The sequence below is a fragment of the Salmo salar genome, chromosome ssa20 (genome assembly GCF_905237065.1).
Source record: "Salmo salar chromosome ssa20, Ssal_v3.1, whole genome shotgun sequence".
NCBI classification, from domain to species: Eukaryota; Metazoa; Chordata; class Actinopteri; order Salmoniformes; family Salmonidae; genus Salmo; species Salmo salar.
The window spans coordinates 29,167,439-29,192,490 of NC_059461.1; the positions used below are offsets into that span (position 1 = coordinate 29,167,439).

General features: G+C 44.8%; 2 protein-coding genes across 6 annotated transcripts; one reads left to right on the forward strand and one right to left on the reverse strand.

Annotated features, from left to right (window-relative positions):
* Nucleotides 1-211: 211 nt before the first annotated feature.
* On the forward strand, nt 212-5,762 carry dao (D-amino acid oxidase). 4 transcript variants are annotated; one of them, NM_001165281.1, is given in 13 exon segments: nt 490-500; nt 771-817; nt 1,447-1,642; nt 1,951-2,065; nt 2,771-2,847; nt 3,049-3,114; nt 3,531-3,585; nt 4,046-4,150; nt 4,238-4,304; nt 4,307-4,320; nt 4,512-4,629; nt 4,844-4,942; nt 5,080-5,729. In NM_001165281.1, coding segments are annotated over 9 exon segments (744 nt in total). In that variant the 5' UTR covers nt 490-500; nt 771-817; nt 1,447-1,448; the 3' UTR covers nt 4,563-4,629; nt 4,844-4,942; nt 5,080-5,729.
* A 2-nt stretch (nt 5,763-5,764) lies between these two features.
* Nucleotides 5,765-24,365, reverse strand: svopa (SV2 related protein a). Of its 2 annotated transcripts, XM_014161186.2 has the most exons (16): nt 24,103-24,365; nt 20,135-20,295; nt 19,780-19,865; nt 19,494-19,592; nt 19,191-19,262; nt 18,813-18,937; nt 17,913-17,976; nt 17,451-17,576; nt 17,233-17,361; nt 10,078-10,151; nt 9,761-9,837; nt 8,794-8,898; nt 8,530-8,641; nt 8,245-8,326; nt 7,678-7,767; nt 5,765-7,547 (listed from the first exon to the last, which is right to left on the reverse strand). In XM_014161186.2, the coding sequence occupies exons 1-16, from the start codon at nt 24,135-24,137 to the stop codon at nt 7,332-7,334; spliced, it is 1,653 nt and encodes a 550-aa protein (XP_014016661.1). In that variant the 5' UTR covers nt 24,138-24,365; the 3' UTR covers nt 5,765-7,331. The 2 variants fall into 2 exon arrangements, with proteins under 2 accessions (XP_014016661.1, XP_014016662.1); XM_014161187.2 differs by lacking the exon at nt 17,233-17,361.
* Between the last annotated feature and the right edge of the window lie 687 nt (nt 24,366-25,052).

The window sequence follows — 25,052 nt, forward strand, 5'->3', positions numbered from 1 at the left end:
CAAACTCCACACAAACTGATATTCACTACAACACAAATGATTGATAAACAAATAATTATTTTGCTGCTAGCAAATAAACACATGTACGTATGTCCGGAATTTGAGAGTGCTCAAAGCGTTGTCGAACGCCTCTCTGAATAACGGGGTGTGGTTTTGGCTTAACTGCGTTGGGAAAAAGAAAGACGCATAAAAAAAATGGCTCAACATTCGCCTCTCTCCCCTACAGGCCTTATGGGTTCACGTACGGTGAAAGTTTTAAATGTAACATAGTAGAAGTATATGTCATTTTTTTTCATTCTATTAGTTTTAACAAAATATTTTTCTACAGTCGGGTCAAGGCTAATGGAGCCGGTCAAGGCTAATAGAGTGGGATTTTTTTTCTTCTTCATATTCAAGCCTTTATCTGCCATGTAGAGCCTAGACGACTTCTGTACCTTGGACCGACCATGTGACGCTACATTTGGAGGCGGATTGTCAGCTCGAGGGCAAGGCAACAGAAGGTAAATCCAGTTTTCCTGCTGTCTCCATTTTATAATGATTTCTAGTTTACTTTTACATTTCTTGAATTATTTTTTCACCTTCTTTTCTTACATTCTGAATCCAACCAATCGCCATTTCGAGAATGTTTCCTTTTCCAAGTTGCAGCAAAGCCATCAAATATCGAGCAAACAGACACTTCACACTGTTTTTAACCTGCAAGTAGCCTACTTATTAATACCAATCTCTACAGGCTATATTGCTACTTTTTCAGTTTCCAATGTTGTTTTCAGAAGGATTTGTCAGTGTGGACACGTGCAGGCTTTACTTTTTTAACTAGGTAAGTAAATTAAGAACAAATTCTTATTTACAATGACGGCCTACCGGGGAACAGTGGGTTAACTGCCTTGTTCAGGGGCAGAACGACAGATTTTTACCTTGTCAGCTCGGGGATTCGATCCGGCAACATTTCAGTTACTGGCCCAACGCTCACTAGGCTACCTGCCGCCCCAAGGCTGCAGCAATAAAGCTGCTGAATTTGATTGCTTTGCAACTATTATGTTCAACTCTGGCAGCCGTAGTCTGTTTGTTTATAGTCTATTTGTGGAATAAATAAATAAAATAGTTGCTCAGTCAATGTAATGCAACTACACAAACCCTCATAGAGGTATGGTCTGAATATGTGTAATGTTTTGCATAATGTTTTTGTTGTTGTTGTTTTGATAGATATTTATTTTCAGTTTTTTTCCACAATTTTTCACAATTTCAGGTTACTTCATACAGTTAGATGGGTCAGAGGGTCAGGTACACTTAAGGACATGTAAATGTTTGTTCAAAGTTATATGGAATGGTAGCAGATTCTGAGCAGAACCAAGGTCACAAAGAATGGATGCAAATCAGAAACAAAAATAAGTAATAATAACAAGAAAAGCAGCAACAACAGTAAACTGTTGTGTTTGTTATTTCCAGACATGCGTGTGGCAGTGATCGGAGCTGGGGTCAGTGGCCTGTCCACGGCTCAAAGCATCTATGAGCAGTACCACTCCATAGTCAGTCCACTGACCATTGAGGTGTATGCGGACCGCTTCACCCCACTGACCACCAGCGATGGCGCTGCAGGATTCTGGCAGCCATACCTCTACGACAAGGGCAATGTCCAGGAGACGTGAGAGGGCTTTCTGCTTGGCACTATGAATACCAGTGGAGGCTGCTGAGGGGAGGACGGCTCGTAATAATGGCCTGAACGGAGCAAATGGAATGACATCCAAACACCTGGAAACCATGTGTTTGATATATTTGATACCGTTCCACTGATACCGCTCCAGTCATTACCACAAGCCTATTTTCCCCAGTTAAGGTGCCACCAATCTCCTGTGATGAGTACATTTTGTGCACGCCTGTAGTCAGTGACTCAATAGAATGTTTTATAATTGAATGCTTACACTGTATCATTCTGTATGTGTTATTTTGCAGTAAATGGTGTAAGGAGACGTTTGACTACCTGCTGAGCTTCCTGAGCTCCCCGGACTCTATCAAAATGGGGATTTTCCTCCAGTCTGGCTACAACCTTTGCAGTGAGCCTGCACCAGTGAGTATTAGTGTATCTACAGCTAAACATCATGCCATAGATTCACCCTCAGATAACAGTTAACTGACCCATACCTCATCACTTACATGGAGGCAGGGCCTAGCAGTTAAACATTTCAAGATTTTTATTTAACTAGGCAAGTCAGTTAAGAACAAATTCTTATTTACAATGACGGCCTACCCCTGCCAAACCCAGACGACACTGGGCCAATTGTGCACCTCCCTATGGGACTCCCAATCACAGCCGGATGTGATGCAGCCTGGATTCAAACCAGGGACTGTAGTGAAGCCTCTTGCACTGAGATGCAGTGCTTTAGACCGCTGCGCCACTCGGGAGCCCAGTTGGTATAAAGTCCATCTACTTCTGTATAAGCCTTTTGCTGAAGTAGATGAACTTGAGCCCAGGTTCCTGTTCCACCATCTGTGTTATTACAGTGTAGCAATGGTCTATCGTAGCAGTGGCTTCGCTCAGTTTACAATGTTTGTATTTTCTGAATAGTCTGAATACGCTAAGCCCATCTCAATAGTCTACTGTTCAGCATTACAAAGACAGGTCCATGACATAATTAGAAGACATGGCAACTGAGACCACACTGTATGCTCTCTGTAATGAAGCCTCTGCATTACAACTGCAAACCAGCACAGTCATGGATTGTAATGAAAATAATGAGTAACTAATAACTATATTCGATCTCTTTTATTGCAGGATCCCTCTTTTAAAGATAGTGTGCTGGGCTTCAGACAGCTTACCAAGCGAGAGCTGGAGCTGTTTCCTGGATACTGGTACTTTGTTTGGACATATTTGCTATGTTTTTTTTGCATTAGTCCCGTTGGCTGTTGTCATATGTCGACAGGAGTCATGCAACCCTATACAGCTGATGACTTTAGAATGAGTCTGGTCATGCAGCATGTGCCCCTATCAGTTGTCATTGTTTTTGACCCTCACTGTCATTCTCCCCTTGTTTATGTCGGGGGGCCTTTTAGCTATGGGTGGTTCAACACTGCTCTCATGGTGGAGGGAAAAGGTTACTTGCCTTGGCTGATGGACTGGTGAGTGATTTACTTATCTTATCCGTGATATCCAAAAAAAGTGTTGATAGTTCACACACAGGGCCATATGATCAAGCGTTTCCATTTCGTAAGTTAACCATCTATATTTTACATCAATCTATGACCAGTTTAGTTCATTACAAAATATACAATTTTAAAGCAGTTTAATTTTTTACAAATGGTCAAACACAATTTGTTTGAGAATAACTTTATATTGGCACAGCTGTGGGATAAACTGGGTTGATCTAGTGGGAAGGGGAAGCAAAAGATAATGTGTTATTTATATCTTATGGTGGTTTCATCATCTCTCAAGGTCAATATTATGTTTTAGCACCAAACCTAACATCATATAAATAGGTGCAATTTGGGTTCCATATATTACTTATTTTCTATATACCTTTATGTGATGTTTCTAGGTTACAGAAGCGAGGTGTAAAATTTTACCAGAGGAAGATAGAGTCCTTCAAAGTGGTGAGAGTTCTAAATGAATATAATGAACAGTGCGAGTTTGGAATGTTCTAAGACTCCCACCTCACAAGGAGTATGACGATAGAAGGTGCTGTATTTTCTGAGGCCCTCACTCTGTCCTTGGCCTCTTTTGTCCAGATGACAGTAATTGTACTATGCGTATTTAATTTCCATCTAATCCTGGCATGTGTTTTTCTTACCCAACGGGAGTGTCTTACACAGTACAGTGCATTCATGCTCAGAGTGCAGCTCAACCATATTAGTTTTACTCAGTGTTTAATTTTGAGAAATATCCTGAAAGTATTCATATCCAATATTCAGTCATTAATATCCTACAGACCACCCCAGAGAGAGGGAGAGCTTTGGCTTTCATAAACCCCTGTTCATGAATATCAGCAGTGTTTATTTATTTTTAATTCAACCTCCCGACTTTTCTTCCTTCCTTCTTGTCTGTTGAGTTCAGCTTGCGGAGAGTGGGGCGGACGTCATCATCAACTGCACAGGAGTGAGGTCAGGGGACCTCCAGCCTGACCCTGACCTCACACCAGGCCGTGGGCAGATACTGAAGGTCAGAGTGCAAAGGTTGAAAGGTGAATTTGGTAATTACAAAGGGGACATGGCTGATTATGTTACTCTTAATCTGTCTGTGTTTCAGGTGGATGCTCCATGGCTTAAGCATTGGATCATCACCCACAATTTCACTGCTGGAACCTACAATTCACCCTACATTATACCAGGGTAAAGTGGATAAAATATCAGAAATTCCACCTACTGCAGGTGTCAATAAAGCAGTTATTACACATTGTTCAAGTTGTTGCATATAATTACAGCATCAAAGTATACATTTGTCTAAGTATTCAGCTCCTTGTGTTTTTTTATTTTGGAATACAGTGAATTGAAGACCAATAACTTCTGCCCTGTCTCTGTAGGAGTCGTTCAGTGGTTGTTGGTGGGTGTTTCCAGCTGGGGAACTGGAGTGAGCAGAACAACTCTGAGGACCACAAGGAGATATGGGAGGGGGCCTGCCAGCTGGAGCCCAGCCTCAAGGTCAGAGGTCACAGACCTTTGAAAAGATCCCTGGTCTGACAGACATGAATAGAGGGGTTATCACAGCACCTATGTTTAAATGGCTCAGCCATCAAACCAAATCAATGCTTCTCATCCAGTAGACAGAATACAAGTACAGATACAGAATAACTACATTAGCTAGCTCTTCCCTGTCTGTTTATTCATATGGCTCACCTCCCCTCTGACTCCTCAGCATGCCCGGATAGTGGAGGACTGGTCAGGGCTCAGGCCTGTTCGCAGTAAAGTCCGACTGGAGAGGGAGACCATGCAGTCTGGACCAACCACATTTGAGGTGAGTCACCAAGAATAGACTGGTTACTACTTCTTCAGTAACCAAGATGTATTGTCTGGCTATTAGTGTTCGTCACCCTTTAGGCTACAGATTAGAAGTACATAGACATAACACTGATATTAATGTGCTGTTTTCAGGTGATCCACAACTATGGCCATGGAGGGTTCGGATTGACCATCCACCGAGGCTGTGCCCAGGAGGCAGCTCGGCTCTTGGGGGAGATATTGGAGCTGAAGGGCTGGGGGCCCAGGTCTCGTTTATAAACTAGTGGTTTATTACCTAAACAGCATCTCTCACATGACTGTATGGGACCATTTTAAAATCAGAACGGTTTGCGAAGGAACACGCATAGGACACTCCTGGGGCCTTCAGACAACAGTGAGGTTTCATTCATATTTGCAAGAGAACAACTCTAAATCAGAGTTTAGGTAGTGGAGTACCTGATTAACCCAAAACCAGCTAACTTGGAAAACAAAGACTACCAGCCAGCCTTAAAATGGTTTCATTCCATCCATCAGGATTGCTTTTATTGAATGCCAATTTCCTTTGTTGTGTAGTCATAACTATTAGCTAATCGATTTAAATCTATTTTGAAAAGTTAAGATTTTATATTGTAGTTAAAGAGATGCTAATATATAACATATTGAACCAATAAAATGTTTTCCAAAAATGTGATTTGCAAATCTTATAAATGTGACATAAAAATAGGAGTGCAATATCAAACTAAAATGTTAAGATAGAACACGATATCTTATTAATAATATTCTAAAACTTATGAAGTTTGAAAATGAATGAAGAAATAAATACTTCCACAATCCAACATTCTGCTTTTTTGAAATGTAATTTATTGTTGTATCATACACATTTACATCCAGTGTAGTGAGAAGAATCTGTGCACAGACATTTTTAATGCGGTACTAAATTGCAATGGCAGACATGTGGGAAACAGCTTTCTGGACAAGTCCAAGGTTCATTACCATTTTCAACAACAACTTGTTTCATGTGTTACTTTTACAAGGGGACAAAGACCATCCCCGCACCACCTCACCAACAAACAACAACCAAACCAGGTATTGGTATAGTATATACAGAGATGACTTTTGTCCAGTAAGCAAAAGCTGTGCCACTCTGATAAATTGTTGTATGACGGTTTGTGTGTGTTTTGTATTATCAGTATTGTTGAGTGTTCTGTGTTAAATATGTAAATTCAGGTTAACATGATGTTTAGTATTCACAGCCAGCCATTGAGGTGTACCCTGAAAAACCATGTGATTGTTTGCTTTGAATAATTTCACCCATGTGGAGTAAATACTACTGTACCAGACTGACAACTTTAGGTGAATAAGAGGTGAAAGTATAGTACGGTTCAAAGATTTCAGTAGCACTTCAGTTTCATGGCATAGAAAGCCTTCAACATGCACATATAAGCATTGTAACACCTGGCATGATCAGTACCCATCTGCAATTTCCCTAATTTACATCAACTTTGGTCACCGTGCAACAACAGTACAACCCCGTTCAAGTCGGACTACAATATGAGTGCTAATAAATGCTTATACCAGCTGCACAGAGAGACTTTAGGTCGTCATTTTGATTGCCTCACTTATGCGTTTCTAAACTGAAGTGTAACTGAGATTTGTGACCCCACACCTCCTAGAAGTGCCTCATGTCAGTTGACAGCAGGGTGATTACAGTGGCTGATGGTTCCCGTGGTGATGGGGACGTGCAGACAACCCAAGATGTACAGATTTGATTATGTTGAGTGGGTAATTACGGTAACATTAGATAGCAATTCGTTACATGTCATTGTTTTCATTATAGCTTTGCACAAGATAATGGACTTTTTGGGATGTTTCAAAGCAGCTGCCCTCTCATTAGTCAAAAGTCCTCAATTTGTCCCTCATCCAAAAACAAGTAGTAGGACCTGAGTATGATCTCTTAGAGGAAACGGGTTAATAGAAACAATGCAGCAAATCAACGTCCTCTATCACACTCTTCTACCATTGCACTCGCTGTTCTTTTCTCACAATATGACTGTAAAATTCAAATACTGAGCTGGAAGAATGGCAATCCCACCCTGATTGTTTTTCTCCCTGCCACCATCCAGTGCAACTTTGAATACTCCATTGAGCTCTGTCTCACTCAGAGTGAGGTTATCGTACATTAGCAAAAATCATGATAGTGGTCGAAGATTAAAATCGGAGAGAAATGTTTTTGAATAACATTTTGCTGGCAGGCTCTCTCTCAAGCCACTGTGGTGCCTATATACAAACCAGTAATGACACATTTGAGTTGAGAATGGACAAGGGCTTCTTGCCTAGCTTCCTTCTCCTTCATTGCCCCTCTTTTCCACTCCAGCCTCCATCCTCCACCACCTTCTTGCCTGTGTTCAGTCCTCCTGGGACCCAGAGTCGGAGTGTGGGATGCCCCCAGAGCTGTTGCCATGGGCCCGGCCCATCATCTCCTGGCCCCACTCGCGATGGCTGGACTCCTGGAGGCCCCGGCCAGTGGTCTCAATGGGCAGAGCACAGGAGGCGATGGCAGCCAGCATGCAACAGATGCTATACACTGACAGAGTCAGGTACACAGAAGACTCCAACATCACCTGCAGGAAAGAGAGGAGGAATGCAGTAGTAGTGTCTCTCTGTGAAGGCTTGACTGTCTTTCAGTACACATTAAGTACAAAGCAAATATACCTTATATTGGTTGTGGTAACCTTTAAAACATTTTTTTACCTGTGCAACAAAGGGTGTGATGAGGGCTCCCACTCTGGCCATTCCACTGCTAGTGCCCAGACCTAACGCTCTGGTTGCTGTTGGATATACCTATGGAGTCAGGAGAACACCATAGGAATACATCACTCATAAACATTCAGGACAGACACTTCAAGTGGTTTACGCAAAGGGGAATGTCTATTTTACGCCTTATTTGCATTTACAGTATGGTTTAGTTTGTACCATATTGACGCTTATTAGAAACCAATGGGGAAGAAGAGTATCAAGCAAAGAACTAGTCCTTCGTTTAGTCACAAATCTATCAAAGAAATACAACTGAACAGAAAGCTGATGTCTGAAATGTAGTATAATCATGAAGCCATAAATAACCTCAAGACATAGTTATACAATAACAGAGGAAGAGGCAGAGCTACAGTGTTTGATCTGGTTATATATCAAAGTCGTGTTTGTCCACCTCCATCTACCTGTAATTAAGGCCAAGTCACTTCAGCTTTGTTTTTAGAGTATGAGCTGACGTTCTATAGAGTCAATAATGTAGCCATGGGGTTCCATGGCCAATCACCTCACCTCAGGGGTGTAGACATAAGCAGCCTGGAAACCTCCTGCAATGAAGGCCCTGGCGATGAATATCAATACTGTCAACCAGGTCCTGGAGCAGAGACAACAACACTGTTAATAACAACAACAACAATACTGGTAATAACAACACTGTTAATAACAGCACCGTTAAACGCAACACAGTTACTGTGTTGTCAGTTGTGGATCCACCACAGTGTGATGTTTGTCATGTTAAACTTGAGAGTAGTACATTACTAATACTAGTAGTAATAACTCCGTAATGGATGGTCTTACCTCCCTACACAAGCGTAGAGTGGAACAAGGCAGAGAGAGAAGACAAAGAAGCACAGTGCCATGGTCTTCCTCCTTCCCAGCCGATCGATGGCCCACAGAGTCACCAGTAGGCCTGCCCAACATTAATACATCAACCAATCTATTCAGATATTTTTATCAATCAGAACAATTTACAACCTACTTCACTTCACAGTACACTGCTCCCCATACAGCAATTATTGTGTTTAGCAATATACTGACTGAGTTGAGTTTGAAGAAGTATACCTGGGAATTCAGACAGGGTGGTCCACAGCAGATCCTTGTAGTCGTCTGAGGTCAGGTATTTACACTCCAGGCTACACCTGGGCTCCCTCTTACTACCTTTTGACTCTAGAGGGAGACATAACACAAGAAACACGTAATGCACCAGTTATCACTACAGACATCCAGAATCACAACTCCTGAAATGGCCTTGAGACTTACACTGAGTGTACAAAACATTAGATACAATTGCTCTGGCCATGACATAGACTGGCCAGGTGAATCCAGGTGAAAGCTATGATCCCTTATTGATGTCACTTGTTAAATCCACTTCAATCAGTGGAGAGGGGGGGAGACGGGTTAAAGAAGGAATGTTAAGCCTTGAGACAATTGAGACATGGATTGTGCCATTGGGAAAGACAAAATATTTAAGTGCTTTTGAACGTGGTATGGTAGTAGGTGCCAGGTGTACCGGTTTGAGTGTGTCAAGAACTGCAACGCTGATGGGTTTTTCACACTCAACAGTTTCCCGTGTGTATCAAGAATGGTCCACCACCCAAAGGACATCCAGACAACTTGAGAACTGTGGAAAGCATTGGAGTCAATATGGGCCAGCATCCCTGTGGCACACTTTTTGCACCTTGTAGAGTCCAAGCCTCGACGAATTGAGGCTGTTCTGAGAGCAAAAGTGGGTGCAACTCAATATTAGGAAGGTGTTCTTAATGTTTTGTACAGTCAGTGTATATGCTAATGTTACCTAAGGTCAACGGGAGCTATTCTTGGTTAAAGCATGACACAAACATCCTGTTTTTAGTTGTTAAGATGACATGTTAATTGTGTGTCGGAAATGACCTTGGCCTGTGTTGTTCTCCCATTACACTAAGAATTAACTGATTAATAAGATTGTTTGGCCTCAGCAGGTTAATGCTGTCCTTGAGAGTGTTTGTGTGAGTGTTACTAATGATGTCAGAGGAGAGGAGCAGTGACTCACCCCCGCAGGCGCCCCCCTCCTGGAAGAGCTCAGTGGTGAGCAGGACCAGGCCATAGTAGGCAAATGCATTAGAGAACCTGAGACAGATAAAACACAGTGCTCAGTCAATATAAGGATTCCCATAAGGAAACTGGGTTAATTAAAGATGCAACTCTTATGAAGACGTTTAATCAAAGTATGTAACCGAGCAGTACTGGTTATGTTTAATAATGTAGGAAAGTTGAAATTAGTTATCAGATGTGATTTACTATCTTTTAATTACCTGTATTTAGAAATTAGGAAATTCAAACTTTTTCTTTGTTAAAAGGGTTATTTACCAAATAAACCACAGCAGAATTGTGGTCCAGCGAAAATGCGGTGAGAAAAGATCCTGGATCTTCCCACGGTCCTCCTGATTGAAAAACAGAAAAGCAACATGACAGATAAATAACTGAAACAAAACAAACTACAACCATTTTAGTACACCCTATTTTCATTAAACGTGACCTGGCCGTGTCTGGAACTGCGAGGAGTAACAGAGTAACCTACGTTGCTAGCTACCATGACAAAGACCAAAGCCGGCGGGAGTACCGTTGAGGACAGTGGTGTCTCTCTATCATTGGTGAACGATCCTTTAAACGAAACTAAAAGAGTTCTACAAACAATTGTTACAACAACAAGAAAATAGATTCAAGTATTTTGTCCAAATACTGGTGGATTCAACTAATAAAAGAATGGACAATCTGACCAGAGAGGTCCAGGACCTGAAGAACAGCTTGCAGTTCTCCCAGGGTCAGCTCAATGAATTGAAACAGGAGAACGGCAAGATGAGAGAGGACATCAGTTCTGTGTGTGAATCCATGATAACAATGACAATCAAGGCAGAATAACATGGTTGTGGACGGAATTGCAGAATCTCAACATGAGACCTGGAGGGAGCCTGAGGAAAAAGTGAGGGAAATAATCTCTGAGAAATTGAAGTTGGACCACAGGAGATTGAGGTGGAGAGCGCCCAAAGGACTGGAAAACCCACCACCGGCCCAGGTGACAGACCCATGCCGATAGTGGTCAAGTTCCTGAGGTTCAAGGACTGTCAGGCGTGTGCGTACTTGTGGTGAAGTCAGGTGTAGGAGAGCAGAGAATTGTGAACAGGCGCACACTTTATTACGGCAGGAGAGATATACAGATGGACGCAGCTGCGTCAAAAACCTCCTCCAGCCAACAAGGCAAAGTGTATAGCGCACACAAATGTCACACAACATAAATGTATAGCAATACAAATAAGCTTTGTGAAAACACACGGAAAATAACAAACGCTTAGCCTAGCGCGTACAACACGTAACACACAAATAATTTCCCACAAAGACATGAGGGGGAACAGAGGAATAAATACATGTAGTGTGATTGGGGAATGCAAACCAGGTGTGAATGGAACAAGACAAAACCAATGGATAATTGAAGAATGGCGCGGCAATGGCTAGAAAGCCGGTGACATCGACCGCCGAACGCTGCCTGAGCAAGGAGAGGGGCTGACTTCGGTGGAAGTCATGACAGTACCCCCCCTTGACGCGCGGCTCCAGCGGCCCGCCGACACCGGCCTCGGGGACGACCCGGAGGTCGAGGCGCAGGACGATCCGACCGGCGACGGTGGAACTCCCATAGAAGTTCAGGGTCCAACACATCCGCTACTGGAACCCAGCACCTCTCCTCCGGACCGTACCCCTCCCACTCCACGAGGTACTGAAGACCCCCCGCCCGATGCCTCGAATCCAAGATGGAACGGACGGAGTAAGCCGGGGCCCCCTCAATGTCCAGAGGGGGCGGGGAACCTCCCGTACCTCAGACTCCTGGAGTGGACCAACCACCACCGGCCTGAGGAGAGACACATGGAACGAGGGGTTAATATGGTAATCAGGGGGAAGCTGTAACTTGTAACATACCTCGTTCACTCTCCTCAGGACTTTGAATGGCCCCACAATCCGCGGACCCAGCTTTCGGCAGGGCAGGCGGAGGGGCAGGTTTCGGGTCGAGAGCCAGACCCAGTCCCCCAGTGCGAACACCGGGGCCTCACTGCGGTGACGGTCCACGCTGGTCTTTTGGCGTAGCGCGGCCCGCTGAAGGTGACCATGGGCGACCTCCCATGTCTCCTCCACGTGCCTGAACCAATCGTCCACCGCAGGAGCCTCGGTCTGACTCTGATGCCACGGTGCCAGAACCGGCTGGTACCCCAATACACACTGAAAGGGGGAGAGGTTAGTGGAGGAGTGGCGGAGCGAGTTCTGCGCCATCTCTGCCCAGGGCACGAATGCCGCCCACTCCCTCGGCCCGTCCTGGCAATAGGACTGCAGAAACCTGCCCACATCCTGGTTCACTCTCTCCACCTGCCCATTACTCTCGGGGTGAAAACCTGAGGTGAGGCTGATCGAGACCCCCAGACGTTCCATGAACACCCTCCAGACTCTCGAAGTGAACTGGGGACCTCGATCAGACACTACATCTTCAGGCACCCCATAGTGCCTAAAGACGTGTGTAAACAGGGCCTCCGCAGTTTGCAGGGCCGTAGGGAGACCGGGCAGAGGGAGGAGACGACAGGACTTAGAAAAACAATCCACAACGACCAGGATCATGGTGTTACCCTGTGAAGGAGGAAGATCCGTCAGAAAATCCACCAACAGGTGTGACCAAGGCCGTTGTGGAACGGGTAAGGGATGTAGCTTACCTCTGGGCAGATGTCTAGGAGCCTTACACTGGGCGCACACCGAGCAGGAGGAAACATAAACCCTCACGTCCTTAGCCAAGGTGGGCCACCAGTACTTCCCAGTCAGACAGCGCACCGTCCGACCGATCCCCGGATGACCTGAGAACGGAGATGTGTGGGCCCAATAGATCAACTGGTCACAGACAGCAGACGGAACGTACCGACGCCCGACAGGACACTGGAGTGGAGCGGGCTCAGTATGCAACGCCTGCTCTATGTCTGCGTCCAGCTCCCACACGACCGGCGCTACCAGGCAGGAGGTCGGGAGAATGGGAGTCTGATCCATGGGCCGCTCCTCTGTGTCATACAGCCAGGACAGTGCGTCTGCCTTTACATTCTCGGAACCTGGTCTGTAAGACAGGGTAAACACAAAACGGGTAAAGAACATGGCCCACCTTGCCTGACGAGGATTCAGTCTCCTCGCTGCCCGGATGTACTCCAGGTTGCGGTGGTCAGTCCAGATGAGGAAAGGGTGTTTAGCCCCCTCAAGCCAATGTCTCCACCCCTTCAAAGCCTTAACCACAGCCAACAGCTCTCGGTCCCCCACATCATAGTTCCGCTCCGCCGGGCTGAGCTTCTTCGAGAAGAAAGCACAGGGGCGGGGCGTTGGTGGTGTGCCCGAGCACTGAGAGAGCACGGCTCCTATCCCAGCCTCGGACGCGTCCACCTCCACTATGAACGGCAAAGAGGGATCCGGATGGGCCAGCACGGGAGCCGTGGTAAACAGAGCTCTCAGGTGCCCAAAAGCCCTGTCCGCCTCAACCAACCACTGCAGACGTACAGGACCCCCCTTCAGAAGTGAGGTAATGGGAGCAGCCACCTGGCCAAAACCCCGGATAAATCTCCGGAAATAATTGGCAAACCATAAAAATCGCAGCACCTCCAATACCGTGGTGGGAGTCGGCCAATTACGCATGGCTGCAATGCGGTCACTCTCCATCTCCACCCATTATGTGGAAATGCGATACCCTAGGAAGGAGACGGCCTGCTGAAAGAACAGGCATTTCTCAGCCTTGACATACAGGTCATGCTCCAACAGTTGTCCAAGTACCTTGCGCACCAAGGACACATGCTCGGCGCGTGTAGTGGAGTATATCAGAATGTCATCGATATACACCACTACACCCTGCCCGTGCAGGTCCCTGAAAATCTTGTCTACAAAGGATTGGAAGACTGATGGAGTATTCATCAACCCGTACGGCATGACGAGGTACTCATAGTGCCCTGAGGTGGTACTAAACACCGTCTTCCACTCGTCTCCCTCCCGGATACGTACCAGGTTGTACGCACTCCTGGGATCCAGTTTAGTGAAGAAGCGCGCCCGTGCATTGACTCAATCGCCTTGGCAATAAGAGGTAGCGGGTAACTGTACCTCACCGTGATTTGATTGAGACCTCGACAGTCAATGCATGGGCGCAGACCTCCATCCTTCTTCTTCACAAAAAAGAAAGAGGAGACAGGTGAAGTGGAGGACCGAATGTACCCCTGACGCAGGGATTCGGAGACATATGTAACCATAGCCTCCATCTCCGCTTGCAACAGGGGATACACGTGACTCCTGGGAAGTGCAGCGTTTACCAGGAGATTTATCGCACAATCCCCCCGTAGATGGGGTGGTAATTAAGTCGCCTTCTTCTTACAGAAGGCGAGAACCAAATCGGCATATTCTGGGGGGATGCGCACGGTGGAGACCTGGTCTGGACTTTCCACCGTAGTAGCACCCACGGAAACCCCTACACACCTCCCTGAGCACTCTCGCGGCCACCCCGTGAGAGTCCTCTGTTGTCAGGAAATGGTGGGGTTATGACGAGCCAACCAGGAAAGGCCTAATACCACGGGAAACGCAGGAGAGTCAATGAGGAAGAGACTAATTCTCTCCTCGTGACACCCCTGCGTCTCCATGACCAGGAAGATGGTGGCTTCCCTGATTAGCCCGGACCCTAATGGTCGACTATCCAGAGCGTGCACCGGAAAAGGTCTAACCACAGGAATAATGGGGATCGCTAAACTAAGGGTGAACACTGTCTATAAAATTCCCAGCTGTGCCTGAATCGACGAGCGCCTTATGCTGGGAATGCGGGGAAAACTCAGGGAAACAAACAGGTACAAACAGGTTGACAACAGAGGACTCTGGATAAGAGTGGTGCAGACTCACCTGGGGTGACGCCAGAGTGCCCTGCCTGCTGCCTTGACTCCCAGAGGGACCAACCCGGCACCGACCGGCAGTGTGCCCTCTGCGGCCACAGATGGTGCACGTGAAGGCCCCTCCTCCAGCCTCCCTATGCACAGCCCCTCCCAGCTCCATGGGCACCGGAGCAGGAGTGCTGGAAGATGGAACTGACAGAGCCCCCTCTGGACGTCCACAGGTAGCCAGCAGGTTATCCAACCGGATGGACAGATCCACCAGTTGGTCAAAGGTGATGGTGGCATCCCTGCAGGCCAACTCTCATCGGACGTCCTCGCGCAGGTTGTATCAGTAGTGGTCGATGAGGGCCCTGTCGCTTCATCCCGCTCCGGCAGCCAAGGTCCGGAATTCCAGCGCGAACTCTTGTGCGCTCCTCGCCCCCTGCCTCAAATGGAAGAGCCGTTCCCCCACCGCTCTCCCTTCGGGCGGATGGTCGAAGACGGCCCAGAAACAGCGGGTGAACTCCTCGAAGTGGTCCAACGCCGCATCTCCTTCTCCCCACACGGTGTTTGCCCAGTCCAGAGCTCTCCCCGAGAGGCATGAGGCGAGGGCGGACACTCTCTCCCTTCTCGAAGGAGCTGGGTGAACGGTGGCCAGGTATAGGTCCAGTTGTAAAAGAAACCCCTGGCACTGTGCTGCCGTCCCATCATACTCCCTGGGAAGGGAGAGACGCATCCCACTGGGATTGGATCCGGACGGGACGGGTAGAGGTAAACCCGGTTGTGCTGGTCGAGGCGCTGGAGAGACTTCCTGTCTCTCCCAGCGTTCCATGGTTTGGACCACGCGATCCATCATGGCACCGAGATGATGTAGCATTGCCGCGTGTTCCTGGACACGCTCCTCGACTCCTCTGACCGGGGTACCTGCTCCTGCTGACTCCATGGTAGGTGGGAAATTCTGTCAGGCGTGTGCGTACTTGTGGTGAAGTCAGGTGTAGGAGAGCAGAGAATTGTGAACAGGCGCACACTTTATTACGGCAGGAGAGATATACAGATGGACGCAGCTGCGTCAAAAACCTCCTCCAGCCAACAAGGCAAAGTGTATAGCGCGCACAAATGTCACACAACATAAATGTATAGCAATACAAATAAGCTTCGTGAAAACACACGGAAAATAACAAACGCTTAGCCTAACGCGTACAAAACGTAACACACAAATAATTTCCCACAAAGACATGAGGGGGAACAGAGGAATAAATACATGTAGTGTGATTGGGGAATGCAAACCAGGTGTGAATGGAACAAGACAAAACCAATGTATAATAGAAAAATGGAGCGGCGATGGCTAGAAAGCTGGTGACGTCGACCGCCGAACGCAGCCCAATCAAGGAGAGGGGCCGACTTCGGCGGAAGTCGTGACAAGGACAAAGTAGCTGTTCTGGAAAGAGCCAAGAACTTGAGAGGAATGTATATCTTCCTCAACAAGGACTATTCTGAAGCTGTGCGCCAGAAGAGGAAATAACTTATCCCAGCCATGAAAGCTGCCAGAGCGCATGGGGACATTGCTTACATCCGCTATGACAGGCTCATTGTCCACCCTCCTTTCTAAAAGCCTGGAAGGGATGAGAGAGCCAAGCCTATGGGCTCATATCTTCAACCCCGCAGCACACACAGACACTTACACACTTAAATGTGTATATTTTTATCTTGTTTGTTCTTTTCCATATTATGTCTATCTCTGATAAGCTACCCAAGAATGGGCTGAAAATAGCCCATATTAATATATGTAGCCTTAGAAATAAGGTTCATGAAATCAATAACTTGCTAACATCAGATAACATTCATATATTAGCCATTTCTGAGACTCACTTAGATAATTCATTTGATACAGCAGTAGCAATACAGGGATATAACATCTATAGAAGAGACAGAAATGCTTATGGGGGAAGTGTTGCTGTATATATTCAAAGCCTTATCCCTGTAATGCTTAGAGAAGATATTATGTCAAGTGTTATTGAAGTGTTGTGGTTGCAGGTTCACTTGGCATATCTAAAGCTTTTTATTTTGGGGTGTTGCTAGGCCACCAAGTGCTAACAGTCAATATCTAAATAATATGTGTGAAATGCTTGTAGTGTATGTGATGTAAACAGAGAAGTCTACCTTTTTGGGGATCTGAATATTGACTGGTTCTCATCAACCTGTCCACTCAAGTGGAACCTTCTCACTGTAACCAGTGCCTGTAATCTGGCTCGGGTAACTAATCAACATACCAGGGTGTTTACAAACACTACAGGAACAAGATCATCCACACGTGTCAATCATATTTTTTTCATACTATAGAACTTTGTTCTAAAGCTGTATCCGTACCCATTGGATGCAGTGATCACAATATAGTGGCTATGTCCAGGAAAGCCAAAGTTCCAAAAGCTGGGCCTAAAATAGTATATAAGAGATCATACAAAAGTGGGGCGGGGCGGGGCAGGGCAGGGGCGGGGCAGGGCGGAGCGGGGCAGGGCAGGGCGGGGCGGGGCAGGGCGGGGCGGGGCAGGGCGGGGGCGGGGCAGGGCGGAGCGGGGCAGGGCGGGGCGGGGCAGGGCAGGGCAGGCTATACCTGTCTTGCAGCGACGAGTTTGCCAAGGGGCATGGGGGCTCCGTTTTCCTTGGCGATGCGCTTCAGGGTGTTCAGCGCTTTCTCCTGGTTCCCTGTCAACACATCATAGCGGGCACTCTCTGGCAGCCACTGTTTCCAAAACCAAAGGGTCAGTCGTTCAATAGTGTAAAAAAACAGAATTCAAGTGAATTGGTAGTAGCTGTTACTGTCATACTCACAAAAGAGAGGATAGCAAAGATGAAGAGCGGAATGGTAGAGAGGCCGAGCAGCCAGCGCCAGCCCAGAGTGGGCATCACCACGATGGCCAACAGCACCTCAAACACAGTGCCCAACGCCCAGAATATCTGCAGGGGCACAGCAATAGGTACAGGAGAAGGTTGGCATGATGAGTTCCCTGGCACAGTGAAGAAGCTTCATTGATCCAGCTAAGAGTGGAGACCTATCCTGCTCCTGAGGTGCCACAAACCTGGCATCAAGAGGATCACTCACAAACAAGTGGATCAATGTGCATCACACCGACCTGCTAATGTCTCAAATCAATTAAGGACTTGACAGAGTAGAAAGTGGACCTCACAGGACAGCAGAGTTAGAAGGGTAGGGGAAAGGAATTGGGTTGGACAAGCTACAGACAGAAGGTGGAACTGCATACAGTATATAGGATAGTGAAGGATAAGCCATACCTCTATCAGCAAGATGCAGGTGGCTCTGGACCTCATGGGGAGAAACTCTGCATACAGTGTCACCCTGAAGGGAGAAGGACATGTCACTATTATGCCACTTCTAGAATTTTATTTTTTTATTTAGTCACATGCACAGTTGTAGTTGCAGTGTACAGCGAAATTCTTAAGCTCCGAGCTCCAGCAGTGCAGGTGTGAATGAAACAATAAAAATAAAAATAAAAATATATATATATATATATATATATATATATATTTGCTTACAACTGTGACAATGAGAAATATCAATGTCCCTAAGGGGAGCAGCCAGGGTTATATTATGTCACGTCCTGGCCAGTATAAGGGTTAATTGTCATTGTAGTTTGGTCAGGACGTGGCAGAGGGTATTTGTTTTATGTGGTTCGGGGTGGTGTTTTGGAAAAAGGGCGTTTGATTTAGTATTTCTGGGTTTTTGGTTTATGGTCTATGTTTATGTATTTCTATGTGGAGTCTAGTGAGTGTGTTTCTATGGTTGATTAATTGGGGTTGGGACTCTCAATTGAAGGCAGGTGTTTTCTCTTTGCCTTTGATTGAGAGTCCCATATATTGGGGTGTGTTTGTCATTTGTGGGAGATTGTTCTTTGTCTAGCATGTATGAGCCTGAGAAGACTGTCAGTATATCGTGAGTTTGTTTTGTTGTTTTTGGTAATTATTTTGAGTTAATAAATGTTCAAAATGAACAAAACTAGTCCTGCTGCATATTGGTCCTCCTTTTCCGACGATGATTTCGCCATATCGTCTGACGACGAAATCCCTGACAGCCTACTTATAACTGGGTAAATAACATAACCCAATCCTTTACTATGAACTACTACAGTATATACTGTAGCTATTGCTATAATGCCAGAGAGAAGGGACACGTACGACTGTGGTGCTCCTCCGATGCCAAAGCCCACCAGGGCACGGAGGAAGAGTATCCAGCCATAGACGGGGGCAAAGGCACTCAGGACACCATAGAACATGGTCCACGCCACACTCATCTTCAGACCCTGTGTACACACAGACATACACACCCACATCCACAGCTGTGAGCTCTGACACTGAGAGCAAAATACCCCAACTATCTCTACCACGCATCACACTGTCATGGATCTCCCCATCTCTTCCCAATACATTGATATAAAACTGATGTCTCATGAAAGCCTGTGTCTGTTCTGTTGTGAAATTATTAATCAATATAGCTGTCTGTTCTGTTGTGAAAGTCATAACCTCCCCTATAATAAACCCAGTCGTTGAACTTACAGTTTTTCTGCCATATTTGTCGGATATGTTCCCCCAAATGGAAGAGCTGATCATCATTCCAATGAACACCGCCTGGATAAAAGAAACAGAGGGACTAGATATCACTATATGTAGAGGCTTTATCTCTAATGAAAGTGACACTGTAAGACTGCATTAACATCAACAGCTACTGCTATTAAACTCATCACTACCACTACTAGTCCATCCAATCACCACCAGCTTCTCAACAACTACCATTAGCCCACCAATCTAGTCATCATTTAGTATTACTTGTAGTCAGTGTAAGAATGTGTCAGGCATTACCGAGGTGAGTAGCGCCACCCACAGGCTTGGCAGCCTCCATTCACAGTGCAGCTGTGGAGCTAGGATGCTCAGAATCATCATCTCCATAGCATCAGCCATCTGAAAAAACAACAGCCATAAGGACCAGTGTGGAAGGAAACAATGAAGACACAGTGAATTTTGCTCATATACAGTACATTAAATCCACATGTACAGGTTTGTAATACAGAACATACACAACATGTTATGAAACTGTTAGATTTTCCTATCTGACCAGACTAGCCCTGTCTAACACTTGGCTGCTCACCCAGGACAGACCAGTGAGGATGGAGAGTTTCCACTGGAACTTCCCAAAGCCAATGGCCTCCACAGCATCCTCCACCATGAAAGTGTCTGGGGAGAACAACTCAAGTAAGAAATCACATAAAATACAGATGATGACTTGCAAGTATGGATTACAAGTTACTATAATAAATGTGTACAAAATGAGTAACTGTAGTCAATCTCATAATAGATAAAGCCACTTATAAAATCCCAGTGGTCCCCAGGCAGGGAGGGGATAGGTGGACGGAGAGAGGGGGAAGGTGGTCCATGCATATGGGAGTTGTTATGAGTTTGGATGGGAAAGTGAGAGTGGAGGCTGAGGAGGGACCCAGTCATACCATCAGTTGGATTAGCAAACTCCCGAGGTACTGGTGCACCATCCTGAAGTGCCACAGACTCCATGTAAGCCTGCCTCCCATCGATCTGGACCTCCTGCTCTCTGCCCCTGTCGTCATCCTCAGAGCGTGTGCTATCACCCGTGCGACGGAACTTGACCACGCTGCAAGAGAGAAAGCCAGGAAGATCAACTTTGATCAGTTGCCAGTCTACCGTAAGGAAACAGAGCTGAATGAAGCGAGAATGAGAGGCTGTTGCCTAGGTGATATAGCTGTTCCTATGTGCTCTCTGTGCTTTGTGACTGGGTGGTGAAATTCATCAGTGGGTGAGATGTGTCAGGGAAACAGAGGGAAGTTACACACTGCTGTTCACAACTGAGAAACTTGTGTGACTCCTAAAAATTGTGTGTAGATGGCAAATAGATTGGATTTTAGGAAAAATATTAATTCTCAAATTAAGATAATACTTAAAACACCTGTATGTTATCTGTACATGGAGTTTATAAACTCCTCATTTTGTAAAATAACAGATTGCTGTCATGCCCTGACCATAGAGAGCCCTTGTTTCTTTATGGTGTAGTAGGTCAGGGCGTGACTAGGGGGTAGTCTAGTTTAATATTTCTATGTTGTGTTCTAGTTTATATATTCTATGTTGGTGTTTTGTATGATTCCCAATTAGAGGCAGCTGGTAATCGTTGTCTCTAATTGGGGATCATATTTAAGCAGCTATTTTTCCCACCTGTGTTTGTGGGATATTGTTTTTGTGTTTGTGCACCACACCACGTAGTAATGTTTATTTGTTTGTTTATTTGATTTATTTGTTTTTGCTTGAAGTTTCACTTTGGAATAAAGATGTGGAACAAATGCTACGCCTTGGTCCCGTTCTTACGACAACCGTGACAATTGCTGATAGAGGGTGGAACATTGTAAAAGGAACATTGAGGCAGACCACCTTTTTTTTTACCTTTATTTAACCAGGCAAGTCAATTAAGAACAAATTCTTATTTACAATGACGGCCTGGCAAGAGGCAAAATACAGTGAATGTGTGCGTGCAGGAATGTGTGTGGTGTACGTGAAATAACACAACATGCTTCCTTACATAAGGCAATGCAAACAGGTGACAACTAGAAACAACTACATGTCTCAACAACCTGTTCATCTATTTGTCCTTTGAACTCCTCCAGGGACAACAGGTTCTGGAGTGTCAGGTTGGCTTGGAGAGAATTCCAAGACCAAGGGGTTGAGTAATGAAATTACCTTTTTCCATGCGCAGTTCTAATTTTTGGGACTGCTAGCATAAAACAAGATTGAGTTTTTATTTGCTTTCATTTCGAGCTTGAAGAGAGGATAAATTGATAAAATGGCAGTTTTCCTAAAATGGCCTTATAAATAAGAATGTACCAGTGTTTGAGCCTGCTTGTTGCTGGTGATGTCCACCTGACAGCACTGTAGAGATCACAATGTTGAGTTAGACATCTCTGATTGGTTTCAAAATAAAGGGCTGCATGATTCAGAGTCAAGAGTCTTCAGTGTAGAGCTTGAGGAGGGCAGATACATAGTATCAACATTGTCCAACACAGAGAAAAGTACAACGAATCCACTATTTTCTGGGGGCAAAGGAAAAACCAGCTTTGTGCCGGTAATAAAACCCAATACGCAGCTTAAGTTTCTTGACAAGGATCTCTATATGGGTGGTGAAGCTCAACTTCTCACCCACCCAAACTACCAGATATTTGTAAGTTTTGACTTGCTCTACAGAATGTCCTTCCAAAGTAGTAATTACATGGTTTTCAGAGTGTTCAGTATTGGAAAATATCATGCATTTTGTTTTAGAAGAATTAATCGTACAGATTCTGTTGAATGATGTTAAAAGCTGTTTGAGATCTTTCAAAAGCCAAAGTCAAACTGCTGCCACTTGAATAGAGAACAGTGTCATCTGCATAAAAATCTACATCAGCTGTTTCAATATGTCTCCCAATGTTGTTCATATAGATAAACAACAGGGGACCAAAAATGTTTCCTTGAGGCATATCTGAGCACAACTCTACGGTGTATGACTTAAAGCAATCTGCCTTAACACGCTGGGTTTGAATTGACCAGTAGTTCACAAACCACTCCTGAGCATGACCAGTGATCCCAATGCACTTCACACTCTACACTAAGACAGTATGGTCCACAGTGTCAAGTGCCTTTGACAAGTCTATGACTACAGATATACAATGTAGCTTCTTATCCAGAGCACAGTGAATATCATTAAAAACCTTAAATGTTGACTAGGGACTCCAATACCTTTGCGAGAACAAACCATTTAGATTTGGAATTAAAGTTATTTAGTAGAGTCGGATCACCTTTCAAAAGAGATAGGACAAATGCTGATTTCCACAATTTGGGGATTTCATTACATTCTAGGGTGAGGTTAAAGATGCACGTTAAAGGGGGAGCAATTATGTCTGCAGCTAGTGGACAGGGGCCTAGAGCATCAGGGCCAGGGGATGTTTTGACATCAATTGCTTTCAGGCCTGTATGCACCTCTGAGACAGAGAAGGGTGAGAAGGAGAACCAGTGATGTCTTAATCACTGTAATTACTACACAGATTTGCCAAGGGCAGAATAAATACAGCTGGTGGCCCAGTGAGGAGCCTAGAAATCAACATGCCTTGTTTCCTGTACTTCAGTTTCTTTCAGTTCTGTACAGAACAATCCCACATTTATCCCATATATAGATTTGGAGAATGGAAAATGGACAGATCCTGTAAACCTTTGTGTTGGTGGCTTGACACTTTCTGCAATAATGTTTCAATGTGGCCTAATTGCCTCAAAAATCCTCTCCTTTAACATAATAGCTTTAAGATATACAGTATGTATCCTGTTAGGAAATATTATTTGGGGGTTCACACTGCGGAGAAAGGCAGTTCTGAGCATTAGAACTCAAGGTTTGCAGCCACAGTCACTTATTACACAATTTCAGTTCTTAGTTAAATAGTAACCAGGCCTACTGCCAAGTCACTGCTTTACTACCATAGGAACAATTATAAAGAGAATGTTATGCCTTAATTTTATTATACATTAAAAAGGAGAGTCTCAATAGGAACTTTGTTGGAAATTGATAGTGACAGCCAGGTGTGGACATCTGTTTGACTAGCTAAACTAAAGGCTTTACCTAAACTCACTGTACCTTCAGTGAAAAGCATGTTAATCTTTTTAACACTAAACATAAATTAACATAATAGATTATCATGCACAACAGATGACATTGTAGTATGGATATTCTAAATCATGGTCATATTTGTTGCTACTAAATAATGAGTAATAGGCAGCCCCTATACAATAATTGGTAGGCTAAATGCGTGGCTATTACCGAGCAGAAATATTAGGGGAATATGTTTATTTTAATTTTACATTTGCTACATGTTGTGTAACATATTATGTTATCCAATACATACTAACAAACTGGTGCAACTCATGGATGATCAAAATAAAGACATGATTAATGATGTTGTCACAGTAGTAGCTTCATATACAGTAGGCAATGATGTGAATGAACCATTTTACAAATATGCACACTGTCACTACCAGTAAAAAATACCCTGAGATACAAGGGAAAAATAGATACAAATACTAGCCGACCTTGTTGTAGCACCCATATGAGGAGTTGGTTTATGGTTACTGTTTACCGGTCATTGATGCTTTCAAACAAAACGCACCGTCAGTTCCTCGACATGCCACATTGTATTCGCGTAGAGTGGCGTATTGCACGGTGGCTATCTCAACAGAGGAATGCAATGTTGCACATAATATTGTCAAGAGACCATTCTGTCAACCAACAGCTGTGAATCAAACGATCACGAAAATGTGTGCTAAGAAAGGCTGTGTCTGTTGGGTCGGTTTAGCAAATTAGCCCAGCTACGATCAAATTAGAAATTAAGTGTATTTTTTATGTATATACATATATCTTGTTGAGAATACTCACGGGAGTTGTCTTAACTGGAACAAATCATCTTCCATTTTGGTGGTGTTTATTGGGTTCCACAGTGAAGTGTTTCATTGCCGTTACATTGTTATCATAGCGAGGCGAGATTTCAGCACCACGGGCTTGAGGAGAGCGATCCGTTCTTGTTCTCAGCCGAGAGCCAATGAGGAGCGGGGTATTCACAATTTCAGCTTCCAGTGTCGTGTCACAGTAGTGTGCCAGTCAGAGAGGACGGGTGTATCCCTCTGCCCTGGCGTTGCTGACATATACCAGATCTTACAACGCCTGGATAGGTATTTTACGTATCAGCTAACCACATCATATGTTATAGCAATCTGTCAGTCGATGACACGGTCGAGACGTAGCACGCAACCATTGGTTTATGCATGCAACGTCTGAGCAGGGGAACGCGACCGGTGTGTTCACTGCATGGTGCAACACAACTGATGTCTTAGTCTGTTTGATCGCAAATTAAGAACTAAATGTATTTCAAACTGATTGAAGAAAGACACAGGGTAATCACAACGAAGACCACGTTACTGCATAGGCTGCAGTTTGTGAGAAAATGCCAGATCCGCTGCCAATGCAAGGATTTACTATAGGGATTCGATCATTCTTTTCATAGTTTAAGAATCAATGAACATCTATTGACCCTCAGAACTAATCTTTCTCTAATTAAGATGCAGATCTCTAGTACTCTACAAGCTCAGCTACTTCTGCTTAATCCTGAGTCAATGTGCAAATAACATTAGACAAATCTTTGTCTGTCAGAATGACCTTTATTCGCCATGTATATTTACACATACCCATAATTTGCCTTAGTGAGGTGCTGCCAGCAATAGACAACAAACAGAATCCAGACGCATGTCCACATAGACATCATAAAGAATAGACTATAAAGAACAGTAAACATAAAACATTGGAGTATAGGCTGATTACAGAGGGAATAT

What these genes read in the sequence shown, in the direction of transcription:
- dao (XM_014161106.2), top strand. Translation starts at nt 1,449, where the DNA reads ATGCGTGTGGCAGTGATCGGAGCTGGGGTCAGTGGCCTGTCCACGGCT. An exon ending in GAGCTGTTTCCTGGATACTG is followed by an intron (nt 2,848 to 3,048) that starts GTACTTTGTTTG and finishes GGGGCCTTTTAG; the next exon opens with CTATGGGTGGTTCAACACTG. An exon ending in AGATAGAGTCCTTCAAAGTG is followed by an intron (nt 3,586 to 4,045) that starts GTGAGAGTTCTA and finishes TGTTGAGTTCAG; the next exon opens with CTTGCGGAGAGTGGGGCGGA.
- svopa (XM_014161186.2), bottom strand. Translation starts at nt 24,137, where the DNA reads ATGGAAGATGATTTGTTCCAGTTAAGACAACTCCC. An exon ending in ATCGGAGGAGCACCACAGTC is followed by an intron (nt 17,977 to 18,812) that starts GTACGTGTCCCT and finishes TTCTCCCTTCAG; the next exon opens with GGTGACACTGTATGCAGAGT. An exon ending in CTCTACGCTTGTGTAGGGAG is followed by an intron (nt 8,327 to 8,529) that starts GTAAGACCATCC and finishes TCTCTGCTCCAG; the next exon opens with GACCTGGTTGACAGTATTGA.